This window comes from Palaemon carinicauda, chromosome 28 (genome assembly GCF_036898095.1).
Source record: "Palaemon carinicauda isolate YSFRI2023 chromosome 28, ASM3689809v2, whole genome shotgun sequence".
Lineage (NCBI taxonomy): Eukaryota > Metazoa > Arthropoda > Malacostraca > Decapoda > Palaemonidae > Palaemon > Palaemon carinicauda.
Window position 1 is genome coordinate 45,974,182 of NC_090752.1, and position 12,181 is coordinate 45,986,362.

The 12,181-nt window shown below is 41.1% G+C and overlaps 1 protein-coding gene across 1 annotated transcript in view; it reads left to right on the forward strand.

Annotated features, from left to right (window-relative positions):
- The window catches only part of LOC137621556 (uncharacterized protein KIAA0825 homolog), a 155,591-nt gene that overhangs the window by 88,139 nt on the left and 55,271 nt on the right, over nucleotides 1–12,181 (forward strand). The window contains exon 8 of the mRNA XM_068351948.1: nucleotides 9,298–9,378. Coding sequence (XP_068208049.1) covers nucleotides 9,298–9,378 — 81 coding nt within the window. The remainder of the gene's footprint in view (nucleotides 1–9,297; nucleotides 9,379–12,181) is intronic.

Genomic DNA, 12,181 nt, shown 5'->3' on the forward strand with positions numbered 1-12,181 from the left:
ACCGCGTGTTCGCCCTGGCCCGAGACTTCTTCACTTACCGTCAGCTCGATATCGGCCCACGTGATCAACCCAAACCATGCTTTATCACCGCTCCTGGCCACTTCGCCAAGTTACCATGTGGTCGCCCTAAACCCTTTAGGACCTTTGCTTTTTCAGGAGGGTTTCCTGAGTTCCCCGGGCTAGCAGCCAGGCTCTTGGTCAGGTCCCCTCCCCACACCCTTCTGGTCTCCCCAGAGGCAAGTCCAGCCATACTAGCCTTATGCAATTAGGGGATTGTCTGCACCAGACTGTGAGTCCCATGCTCCCTTGGGGAGTAAGAAGAGATCAGCTGAGCTTCCCCAGGTCCCCATCTGGATGTAAGAGGCTTGAAGGGAGGAGGCACTTCAGAGGGGGAAGAAGAGGGAACGATCCAGGTTCCCTCTCTCTCGAGATCATCTCTCCAGTCAGGAAGTATTGAGACAGTAGTAGTCATGGGAACTTATCACCACCCACCCGTCATCGTCGTCGGCATAGTGGGAGTAGCGGTCGCCGGTCTGACCACCGTTCCTGTTCAGTGCGCAGATCTCCTTCTTCCAGGGATCAGAGGGGTCCTATAGCGGAGAAACTCCTCTACTTTTCCTGTCTCGTTTCGTCCGCCTTGCCACGGAACTCCGCGGTTGGCACCATTCCGACACATCCCTACCAGCCCAAAGTCTCCTTCAGTGGACATTGTTTGCTGGTCAGGTCCCGGTCCCGGGAATGTTCTGCTATGTCCTCCTCACTGCCGCCCGAGAAGTTTTCGCCTCGGAGGAAGCCCAGTATTTGCAGAGATACCTCGGAAGGGGCTCCTCCAGACCTGTGGAGGAACACCCAGTCCTGGAGGAGGCTTCTGTATTTAAGAGGGTCATCAGTTTGAAATGTCAGTACAACTGCATCTCCAACCCAGCTCCTTGAACCGTGCCGCAGGGCATCTCCGAGGTTCAAATCTTGTATGGTGCCCCAGTAGAATCTACACAGCTCCTGACCCTGCCCTTGTCACAGGCCACCTCTTATGCCCTTGCCAACTGAGACAGAGCCATCGCAGGTCCGAGAAATTCCCTCCGATCACACATTTATAGCAAGCTCCTTCCGCCACCGATGAATAGTCAAAGGGTTTTCTACGTCCTGGAAGGCCTCCCCTCGGGACACAGGTTGGTGAAGGACAATCTTGTAGCATTCGCCACGGGCATTTTGGAAGACAAGATGTTGAGTGGAGGAATAAACTTCTTGCTACAAGAGGCCACTTCTATGGAGTTGCTTCCTGGCTGGATCTATGAAGGGCAGCAGTGTCCTCGTTTACCATGGAATACCTAACCTCTGATGCCAAAAGGGATCAGTTCTGAGAATTTGTGCTGTCAGGGGGTAGAGCGGTAAGCTTCCTGATGGCCCAGGTTCTCACCCAATGGGCCAACTGGATCCTTTGGGGAGGGACACCGTCCTGTCCCGACTAACCACGAAGACGCCGGCTAGGGAGGCTCTTATTCTCTATCTGCAATTTTCTGATTTTCAGATCGGACTTTTGAAGATCGCAGGATTCTCCTATAGATGTGGTTTATGGTAATTATTGCTAGGAATAATACAAATTATGAAGAATTTGTCATTTTTAGTGTATAAAATAAGCTGTATTTCTGTTTAAGAAAGTATAAAAATAAAACAATTTGTGAGTTTTAATAATGTTTACATATTCGTCAACCATCATCTACTGCCATCTCTTAGCAAAAATATAAACAATCGTAGTTGTCCAAAACAAATTTTTTTTGGAGACCAAAGTATTATAATATTTGAAAGGTAAAATTGATTCTTATTTTTATTTTACTTAAACACAAATACACAATATAATTATACTGAGCATATTAAATGTTGTCAATCCTGCCAAACTACCAAGTATGTAGAAAATTTAATTACAAATATGGAATATTCTAGGTTTCGGACAACTAGCTAGCCTACCGACAACACAACTGAGCTGGAGTACTATAAATAAATAATAATAAAATTACCGGTAAATATTCTTATTTAACTTAAACATAAAACTATATGCCGTAATTAAAATGAGTATGTCACAGTAAATGGGATAAATATTGCTGGGGTACTGTAGATGTCGGACGAATTCCATACAGAAAACGACACCGACGCATCAGGAATTGCGTCATACTAAAAGATAGCTGCGTAGAAGTTCATACGAAGATTGGTTGATATATAAGATTGTACCACTATATAAGGGTAAGGGAGATGTGCATGAGTGTTGTAATTCAAGAGGTATTAGTTTGTTGAGTGTAGTTGGAAAAATGTATGGTAGAGTACTGATTAATAGGATTAAGGATAAAACAGAGAATGCAATCTTGGAAGTACAGGGTGGTTTTAGAAGAGGTAGGGGTTGTATGAATCAGATTTTTACAGTTAGGCAGATATGCGAGAAATATTTAGCAAAAGGTAAGGAGGTGTATGTTGCGTTTATGGATCTGGAGAAAGCATATGATAGAGTTGATAGGGAAGCAATGTGGAATGTGATAAGGTTATATGGAGTTGGTGGAAGGTTGTTGCAAGCAGTGAAAAGTTTCTACAAGGGTAGTAAAGCATGTGTTAGAATAGGAAATGAAGTGAGCGATTGGTTTCCGGTGAGAGTGGGGCTGAGACAGGGATGTGTGATGTCGCCATGGTTGTTGAACTTGTATGTTGATGGAGTGGTGAGAGAGGTGAATGCTCGAGTGCTTGGATGAGGATTAAAACTGGTAGGCGAGAATGATCATGAATGGGAGGTAAATCAGTTGTTGTTTGCGGATGATACTGTACTAGTAGCAGACACAGAAGAGAAGCTTGACCGACTAGTGACAGAATTTGGAAGGGTGTGTGAGAGAAGGAAGTTGAGAGTTAATGTGGATAAGAGTAAGGTTATGAGATGTACGAGAAGGGAAGGTGGTGCAAGGTTGAATGTCATGTTGAATGGAGAGTTACTTGAGGAGGTGGATCAGTTTTAAGTACTTGGGGTCTGTTGTTGCAGCAAATGGTGGAGTGGAAGCAGATGTACGTCAGAGAGTCAATGAAGGTTGCAAAGTGTTGGGGGCAGTTAAGGGAGTAGTAAAAAATATAGGGTTGGGCATGAATGTAAAGAGAGTTCTATATGAGAAAGTGATTGTACCAACTGTGATGTATGGATCGGAGTTGTGGGGAATGAAAGTGATGGAGAGACAGAAATTGAATGTGTTTGAGATGAAGTGTCTAAGGAGTATGGCTGGTGTATCTCGAGTAGATAGGGTTAGGAACGAAGTGGTGAGGGTGAGAACGGGTGTAAGAAATGAGTTAGCGGCTAGATTGGATATGAATGTGTTGAGGTGGTTTGGCCATGTTGAGAGAATGGAAAGTGCCTGTCTGCTAAAGAAGGTGATGAATGCAAGAGTTGATGGGAGAAGTACAAGAGGAAGGCCAAGGTTTGGGTGGATGGATGGTGTGAAGAAAGCTCTGGGTGATAGGAGGATAGATGTGAGAGAGGTAAGAGAGCGTGCTAGAAATAGGAATGAATGGCGAGCGATTGTGACGCAGTTCCGGTAGGCCCTGCTGCTTCCTCCGGTGCCTTAGATGACCGCAGAGGTAGCAGCAGTAGGGGACTCAGCAGTATGAAGCTTCATCTGTGGTGGAAATGTGGGAGGTTGGGCTGTGGCACCCTAGCAGTACCAGCTGAACTCGGCTGAGTCCCTGGTTAGGCTGGAGGAATGTAGAGAGTAGAGGTCCCCTTTTTTGTTTTGTTTCTTGATGTCGGCTACCCCCCAAAATTGGGGGAAGTGCCTTGGTATATGGATGGATATAAGATTTGGTCACTTAGTTGATCTTGAAATGTATACACATTATACAGTACAGAATTACAGTACATTTGTTTATTGTAAATGTAGCCTATATGTGCGGTGAGTTAAGTTGTCTGAACGAAAACAGCGAACACTTACAGTACAGTTGAGCTTTATTGTAGTGATAGTAGTATATTACAGTAATATGCATTACAGTATCAGTGAGTATTATACAGTATTACAAGATAAAAACAACTATAGTGTACTGTGATAGAAACCAAGTACTGTAAAAACAGAGCAGTACTTAGTGTGTTAATTATCCAAGCGCAGGCAGTGGGCAGTGAGTTGTTAGGCACTAAAGATATGCAAATTCGTACCAGTCTCTGTTACCTAACCTTCACAAAGAGTTGGGCCTGACTGCAATTACCAAAGAAGTATTGTCTCCCCTTCTATGGTCAGTGTATAAATGTGCAAAGCATGAATTCAATGTGTATAAGGCCCCGTCCACACGAGCGATCTTTGCTTGGTAAACTTTGCCTCTTTGCGAGCTAAGCCTGTCGAACGCATTTAAGCTCTTGTCCAAACGACGGTGGTTGGGTAGTGAAAGACTGGCAGCTCGTGGGCCGTGGCCGTCTAGGGTACTGCAGGTGTGACAGGAACTCCACTGTCCCGTGACGTAATTTTTCTGCTATTCTATACTGTTTACGTGAAGTGAATATAGTTGTTTGTAAAAGGATAAGGGCAAGGTGTAATTTATATACTTAAATTATATTAAGGCACAAACATATCTGTGTATGAAGACGTTTGAGAAAGTCAACAAGTAGATAAAGCACGTAGCAACAAATAACCCTGAAACATTCATCGTCAACGAAATTATAACAATATCATGAAAAAACGTAAACAAAATAGTAAGCAGCACAGATATTTTAAGGAAATGAGTTCAATAAATAATATAAAACTGAGAAAGATAATTTATTATTAAGATATATGTAATAATACAGTACACTGCATAAGTTGCAATTTAGAGCTTTTATTTAATTTCTTTGCTTATAAGATTTACCTTAATTAGGAGTATTGATAATTTATAAGCAGTGCATATATATATATATATATATATATATATATATATATATATATATATATATATATATATATATATATATATATATATATATATATATATATATATGAGTAAGTGTATGTATGTATGTCTGCATATATATATATATATATATATATATATATATATATATATATATATATATATATATATATATATATATATATATATATATATATATATGCAAAAGCAGATGTATATATTCGAAAGTGACGGCATGTCATTAGTGTGACAGCTTTATCCCTTTATTGGAAGACGAATTTCCGTCAGGGAAAACCCTTGCCAGGCAAAGCCTTGATACTTCGCTAAACATCAGGGAAGCCCTGTGCGAAGTTTTGCTCGCGGTTTCTCCATTTCTGACGTCACACCGAGCAAAGCTTACCAAGCAGTGCTCGCTCGTGTGGACGGGGCCTAAGAGTTCAGGCATTATTAGACTCGGTACAGCACCTCCAGGGCTAAAGACCATCTTTTGTGGGTAATGTCATTACTATATCATCACCACATAGATCAAAGAACTAATGCTACAGCTAGGGACCATTCTACCTATGCATTAACTTGCGCCCAGTCACTATCTATCATTTCCAAGGGCTAGTACCAGAGCATTAATTGAGTAGACTGTACTATCTAGGGAACTGTCTTTCACCAAGCTATAACATACAATAACTGTTTTTATTTATGAGAAGAAACACTAGTAAATCTGATTCTCACCTCAGAAGGTATGACTCCAGGGAACACTGGATGTCTGTTATCACACTTCCGCTGAGGGATCTAATCCTTCTCTCTGAGTTCCCCTTGTTTGGGTTCCGAACAAGCCAAGTACCGCATAAGATTGTATCGGGTAGTGTTTAATGAACACCCTATGCCCAGACCAACCTGTAAAACTCTGGATGTCCTTAAATTCAATATTAGCAAAAACCTCTTGTGAAGAAGCAATTTTTTAACATTATGGGGTTTAAGGATGGAGACAGGATGACATTTATTAAATAGTGTCATTAGAATATGGATAGCTCCTGATGCTATTCACAACATAAATAGTGGTAACCAAAATGAGATTCCTTTTACTCTACTTAATCTTGATTGTACTGTGTTAAAAGATTCTTGATTCCATGAAGATGTTGATTCTTTGATGACCAATGGATAGATAGCAGCAGGGCACAAGTTTATGTTCCATTAGAAATTAGAGTGGTCTTCTTTCTATGCGTTGAGATGTAGTAATGATGTCACCCATAATAGACAGTTTTCAGCATCGTTATTATTATTATTATCACAAGCTAAGCTATAACCCTAGTTGGAAAAGCAAAATATTTTAAAAACAATAGCAACATTAAATTAGACCTTTTATATATAAACTATAAAGCTTAAACAAATAAGAGGAAGAGAAATAAGAAAGAAGATCATGCCCGAGAATACCCTTAAGCAAGAGAATTCTAGTCCAAGACAGTGGAAGGCCAAGGTACAGAGGTTATGGCACTACCCAAGACTAGAGAACAATGGTTTGATTTTGGAGTGTCCTCCTAGAAGAACTGCTTATCATAGCTAGAGTCTCTTCTACCTTTACCAAGAGGAAAATAGCCACTGTACAATTGCATTGCTGTAGTTAATCCCTTGAGTGAAGAAGAATTATTTGGTAATTTCAGGGTTGTCAGAGGTGCTGTGTCAAGTTTAATACTGCTGAACTCAAAGGCGTCTCTTATACATAATTAGTCCATGCTTTGCACATTGATACACTGGCCCTAGAGCAGGGCAGACAACATTTCTTTGCTAATCATGTTGGATTGGATTCCCTGTACTAGCCTTTCACAGGAAAGTCCTTGAAGACCGCACAGCACATTAACCCTCAGAAAAAGATCATGTACGCCTACATACTTTTTAAAATCCTATGAAGATTTTGTTTGTGAGGTCTTATCAGTTTTAAACAACCTCTCCAGTGGTGGATAAATGGGCAAGCCACACCACTGTGTTAAGAGGCCTTCATTTAGTGCTAAACTTTTCAGCATTTTCAATGGTGTTCCTTGAACACTCAACTTTCCTCTTAAATCTTTATTGCTTTTTTTCGTTATTTATAGTATATTCATCCTTGTGGTATTCAAGACAACTTGTTCAAGCATGTGATATTCACTGAAACCTAAGCCTATGACATTTGCACAGTATTTAGAGTTTTTAATGTGCTCCACCAACGTCCAAAATTTCAGAAACAACTTTTCTAAACTTTTGATAGCTTGGTGATGCTGCCATGATTCAAAATTCCAATCCCATTCAGCAGTGGATCCAAGATTTGACATCAGATTATATTCAGTTACTGTTGGCTAGTTTAGTTCAGGACTTTTGATTTGATAAAGAATAAAACCTTATCTAGGGTCAGAATGTGTAGCATATCAGACTTCTTAAATGAGCATTTTGTAGTTACGATATATCTTTGGCATCTTTGTATCACAGCAATGTTAGGCTACACAAGTTAGGCTTGCTAAGATTTCTTTTCAGTCCCCTTTGACCCAATGCTCGAGATTTAGTAAACTGGATACTGTATAATATTTTAGAATGGATTACTACTACTGTACTATACTACAACTGCTAGATAGTATTACCTTTCATTTTGCAGTTTTTTTGCAAGACAAAGTCGTGTGTGTACTACTAAAGGTCATTCTGGTTGGTTTTCCTATGTTTAATTGGTGTTTATTATCTGGTTTGTCCTTTGATTCTTCCAAACATAGATTTTGCAGTTTTCCAGAAAACTCCTAATAACTGTACTAAGTGATAAATTACATTCAATATGCATTCCTGTTAGAAGCAAAAGTTCTGTTGTTGAAGATAGAAGGAGACTGCCATAATTCTTTAGAGAAAGATATAACCTTTAATGTGATATATAGGAAGAGTGAAAAAATAGCACACCTCCAGACACAGGAAATGTGACTCTAGAATGGCTTCCAATGTTATGGCTAGTAATCCAGGTTGATAAAGGAGTTTTCCACTCGTATTTCACTCTCTTCCGTTTTCCCACTGTTGTGTCTTTCCCCATTGATATACAAAGGTCTTCTCATTTAGATTTAATTTATTTAATCCTTTGAAAGTTATTTATCTATTATTTCAATGACCCTTGCTTAGAATTTACTTGTAATAACCTTTCGAAGCGAGAGCTTTTTGGCAAGAATCAAGTTTAGTGAGCAGGACATATTCTTGATAAAGAGATTATGTATAAAGCTATAATCCAAATGTTCTCTGACTTGGATATTTTAATCAGAATCACAATTTTATGCCTGTTACCCAATTTAACATGCCACATTAATCATGTTAAGCTTTCAGAAAATGTTGTCCACATTGATTGATATACATACCAGCTTATGTCTATCTCAAATGATGCTCACAGAGAAACTTTCAGTGTGAAATAAAGAGTCTCAGGCAGTGAGTGATGCACACTGGACACATCATCATCAAGGTTACTGAGTGACTTATGTCCTGAAGCATACCTGTCAAAATAATTTTGGGTTGCTACACACTTAAATATGTATTTCTTCTTTTCTATACTGTATATTAATTCTTTATGTTTATTGTTCAATGGTTAAAGGGTGCTCATGAATGGCAGAGGCAAGGTACAGTAATAATGGCTAAAGGTTACTCATGAATAACAGAGGCAAGGGACAGTGACGATGGCTTATTAGGACAATACTTTGAAGAATGACCATATATACAGTATACTTATGATTAGTGCCCAAGTCCCCTCTCCATCAAGCTAGGACCAAGGGAGAGCCAGGTAATGGCTGCTGATGTCTCAGGAGGTAGACCTATAGGCTCCCCCAAATCCCCCCATCCTTAGCTTACAAGGATGATGAGATTGCAGACTCTTTAAGAAATTATTGAATTTGAGCATTTCTTGTAGTGTCTGCAGCCTCACCATCCTTGTGAGCTAAGGATGGAAGATTTGAGGATACCTATAGGTCTACCTGCCGAGTTATTAGCAGCCATTGCTTGACCCTTCCTTGGGTGGAAAGGGGACTTGGGTGCTGATCATTCGGATATATGGTCAGTCTCTAGGGAAGCATGTAGCATAATTGTAATGCTAAGAAGTCAATAAATTGCAAAGATGACATTTCCTTTTGTAGTAAGAGCAGCCAACTTGAACATATTACAACATAAGCTAGAGATGTATAGCTCATTTTGCAATGTATGTAATTGCATGTACACCTACATGCTAAAGACTAAAAAACTACTTTTTTAGTTCTTTTCTATCTGTCTTTCATGTATACAAGTGGATTTAAAAAATGATTTGATGTACAGTAGCTTGCTTTTAAGATTTACATAAATATAATAAAGAAATGTAAAGTAGGAGATTGCATAATAAGATTGCTTAAATTGGTTATTTATAACACCATGTTATATTTATTGCAGGTCTGGAATGTACAACGCCCTCCATGGCATCATGCGTTAGTTCAGCTTATCACTCCAAGTGTTGTAGGCGTTGTATCAGAGGTAATTTTGCAATATGGAATAAAGTGAAACATTTTATCCTTACTTCAATAGATTCTAAAACTTTTTTTTCACTAACAATTCTTAAAGATTAGGTTAAATTTTAATAGTCGAGAAAGAAGACTATTTAGTTAACTGCTTATTCTAAGATATAATTTAGTATTGAGAGTAATGGTAGAAATAGGTAAAACTTCTAACTTATTTATTCTTAGGCTCCGTCCACACGGATGAACTTTGTTTAAGGTGACATCAGAAATGTAGAAGCAACGAGCAAAGTTCAGTATAGGTTTTTTCATGTGATTACCAAAATATCGAGAACTGTGCTCGTTGGGGGTTAAATAAACAACACCCTTTTGGCCTTTGGGATGTGAGGGCTGATGTTTATAGAGATCGTGATACACGAGCTGCAGCAATTTCTAAAATAATTCGGGATCTTAATATTAATCATCTTATTGAAGAAGAGGTGAAGTGAAAACCAGCACTTCTCCTCATTAACATAGCTGAGGAATGCGGCAAATTAGCAAATTGATGTAATTTTTTTTTTTTAGGACTTAAGGGGACTGTCTGCTATGTACAGCATTTTTTTTTAATGAATCAAAATACACAATTTCTATATATGTTTTAAACATATATAATACCTTCATCATATAAAAATTTCAAGTTATTTGAACAAAAATATTTATATTTATTAGAAGAAATCATGATTTAAAGAAAAATTTAGGTACATTTTTCTCCACTAATTGTATTGAAAATCATACCATCAAAACTTTCTAAATCGAATAATTCTGTGTGACAGATTTTCAATTTTAATTTTTCTTTTTATGATGAATTTTTTCTTAATTTTCTTTGTCTAGATGTAAAATAATCATGATAAAAAGAGAAAAGGAAAATCAAAATTCTGTTACACAAAATTGTTGGATTTTTATTCCTCTTGAAAAAATCAAGATAACATTATTATGATAACCTTACTATGTACTTTTATTGTTTATTCCTACATGAAGGCTCCCTAAACAAGGTTTGTTCTGTTACTGGAATACAAACCACGCTATTTAATAAAGGTATTACTTTCGGCATAGCTGAAATAACGAGCCATTAATTTTTAACGAGAGTTAAGTACCCACACCGCTAGTTAGCGGGGGTTAGGGAGGGTAGCTTGTTACCACTCCCCCTCACACACCTGTGATTGAGATCACTTTGCTTTCGGCTCGGATGGTGAATGGACGTTGCCGCTCTTCATCCTCGCCGACAATTGGCAGCCATTAATGCTTCTTGCTTTTTCTTTTCTCTTAGACTGTGTGTGTGAAGTTGGCTTCTGCAACCATGCACCGCACCTGCCTTGGACTTCCCGACTGCCCCTGTGGAACATTCATGTCGGCGGTCGAGACCGATTCTCACGCCCTTTGTCCTTCTTGCAGAGGCCAACGGTGTGATACTGTCAACAAGTGTAGTGAATGTAGGGAGTGGTCTTTCTCCCAGTGGGAGAGGTTTTCGCGACGGCGGAAGAAGAAGTCCAAGCGGGATGTTTCTCCTTCGAAGGTTGCTTCGAAGGAAGAAAAACCCAAGACCTCTTCTTCCGTCGCCCAAACCTCCTCCGAAGCTCCTACTCAGTCGGTCTTTTTCGAGAGACCATCGAGTAGTAGCGTAGACCGATTTATTTCTGTCCAACCCCGGGGTCTCGAGAGATGAGGTTGCTTCCCCTAGCGAAGCAGCACCACCTCTCCCCCCGGGGGAGGCCCTGTCACTAACTTCTGTATTTCAGATTTGGTCCTCCTTGGGGCTCACGGGTTCGCCCTCCAAGTAGGCTTTGCTTGATTTCATCTGCATGGGAGCTCCTGTCAAGCAGTCGTCGTCACCAACAGAGGTAGATACCCTGACACTTGTCAACGTTGTTGTGTCAGAGGTGTTTCATGCGGCTTCACCCATCTCCTCTGCCACTCCAGACTCTACGGTAGCTGCCGGCTTAGTTTCCCCCGTTCCTGACCATCCTCCGGTGGGGAAACTCCTCTTTGGAGGACTGTTGACAGTCAGCTTGCTGATCCAACGGCCCCCAGAGGGCGCATTCGTCGGAAGGCTCGCCTTCCTCTTTGCCTTAGAGGCCTTCCTTCACCTGCGGTTAGAAGGCGCCTCTTTGGTTCAACGTCGTCTATGCAGTCCCCCACAGAGGAACCTCTAGACCGATCGTCCATCACTGCACCTGCAACCAGTCTTGTGACTTTGGTCCCGGACCTCTCTGCAGATTGTTCACAATCTATTTCGGTGGATGGTCGTCTTTCTAAAGGACACGTCGACCATCCATCCGACAGACCTGCCGACCTCCCATCGCTGTTCCTGTATGGGCCTAACAAGGCTCCACCAAAGTGCGCACCATCGTACTGCGCACCACGCGCCCACGCACCCTGACCAGCGCTCACTAGCAGCTCGTCAGGCACCAACGCTTCGGCGCACCACCCATCTCGCTCGTCCTTACAAAGGGCAGCAACCTCACGCGCTTACGTGGCAACATGCACCTACGTGCCAACAAGGTCAGAGATCTCCTACGCGCCATGCGAGTCCACATGCAGCACACGCGCCAATGATCTCGTGCGTGCCAGTGCGCTCTCGTGCACCAGTGTGCCCTGCGCTCACGCGCCACGATCTACGCGCCACGATCTACGCGCCAGCGCCCACCTGCGAGCCAACGTTTACATACGCGCCAGTTACCTGCTCGCCAATGTTCTCCTGCGCAACAGCGCTCTCCCGCTCGCCAACATGTGCGCCCCACATCACGCTCTCCTGAGCGTCATCTTGCGCGCCAACTGACGAGCCA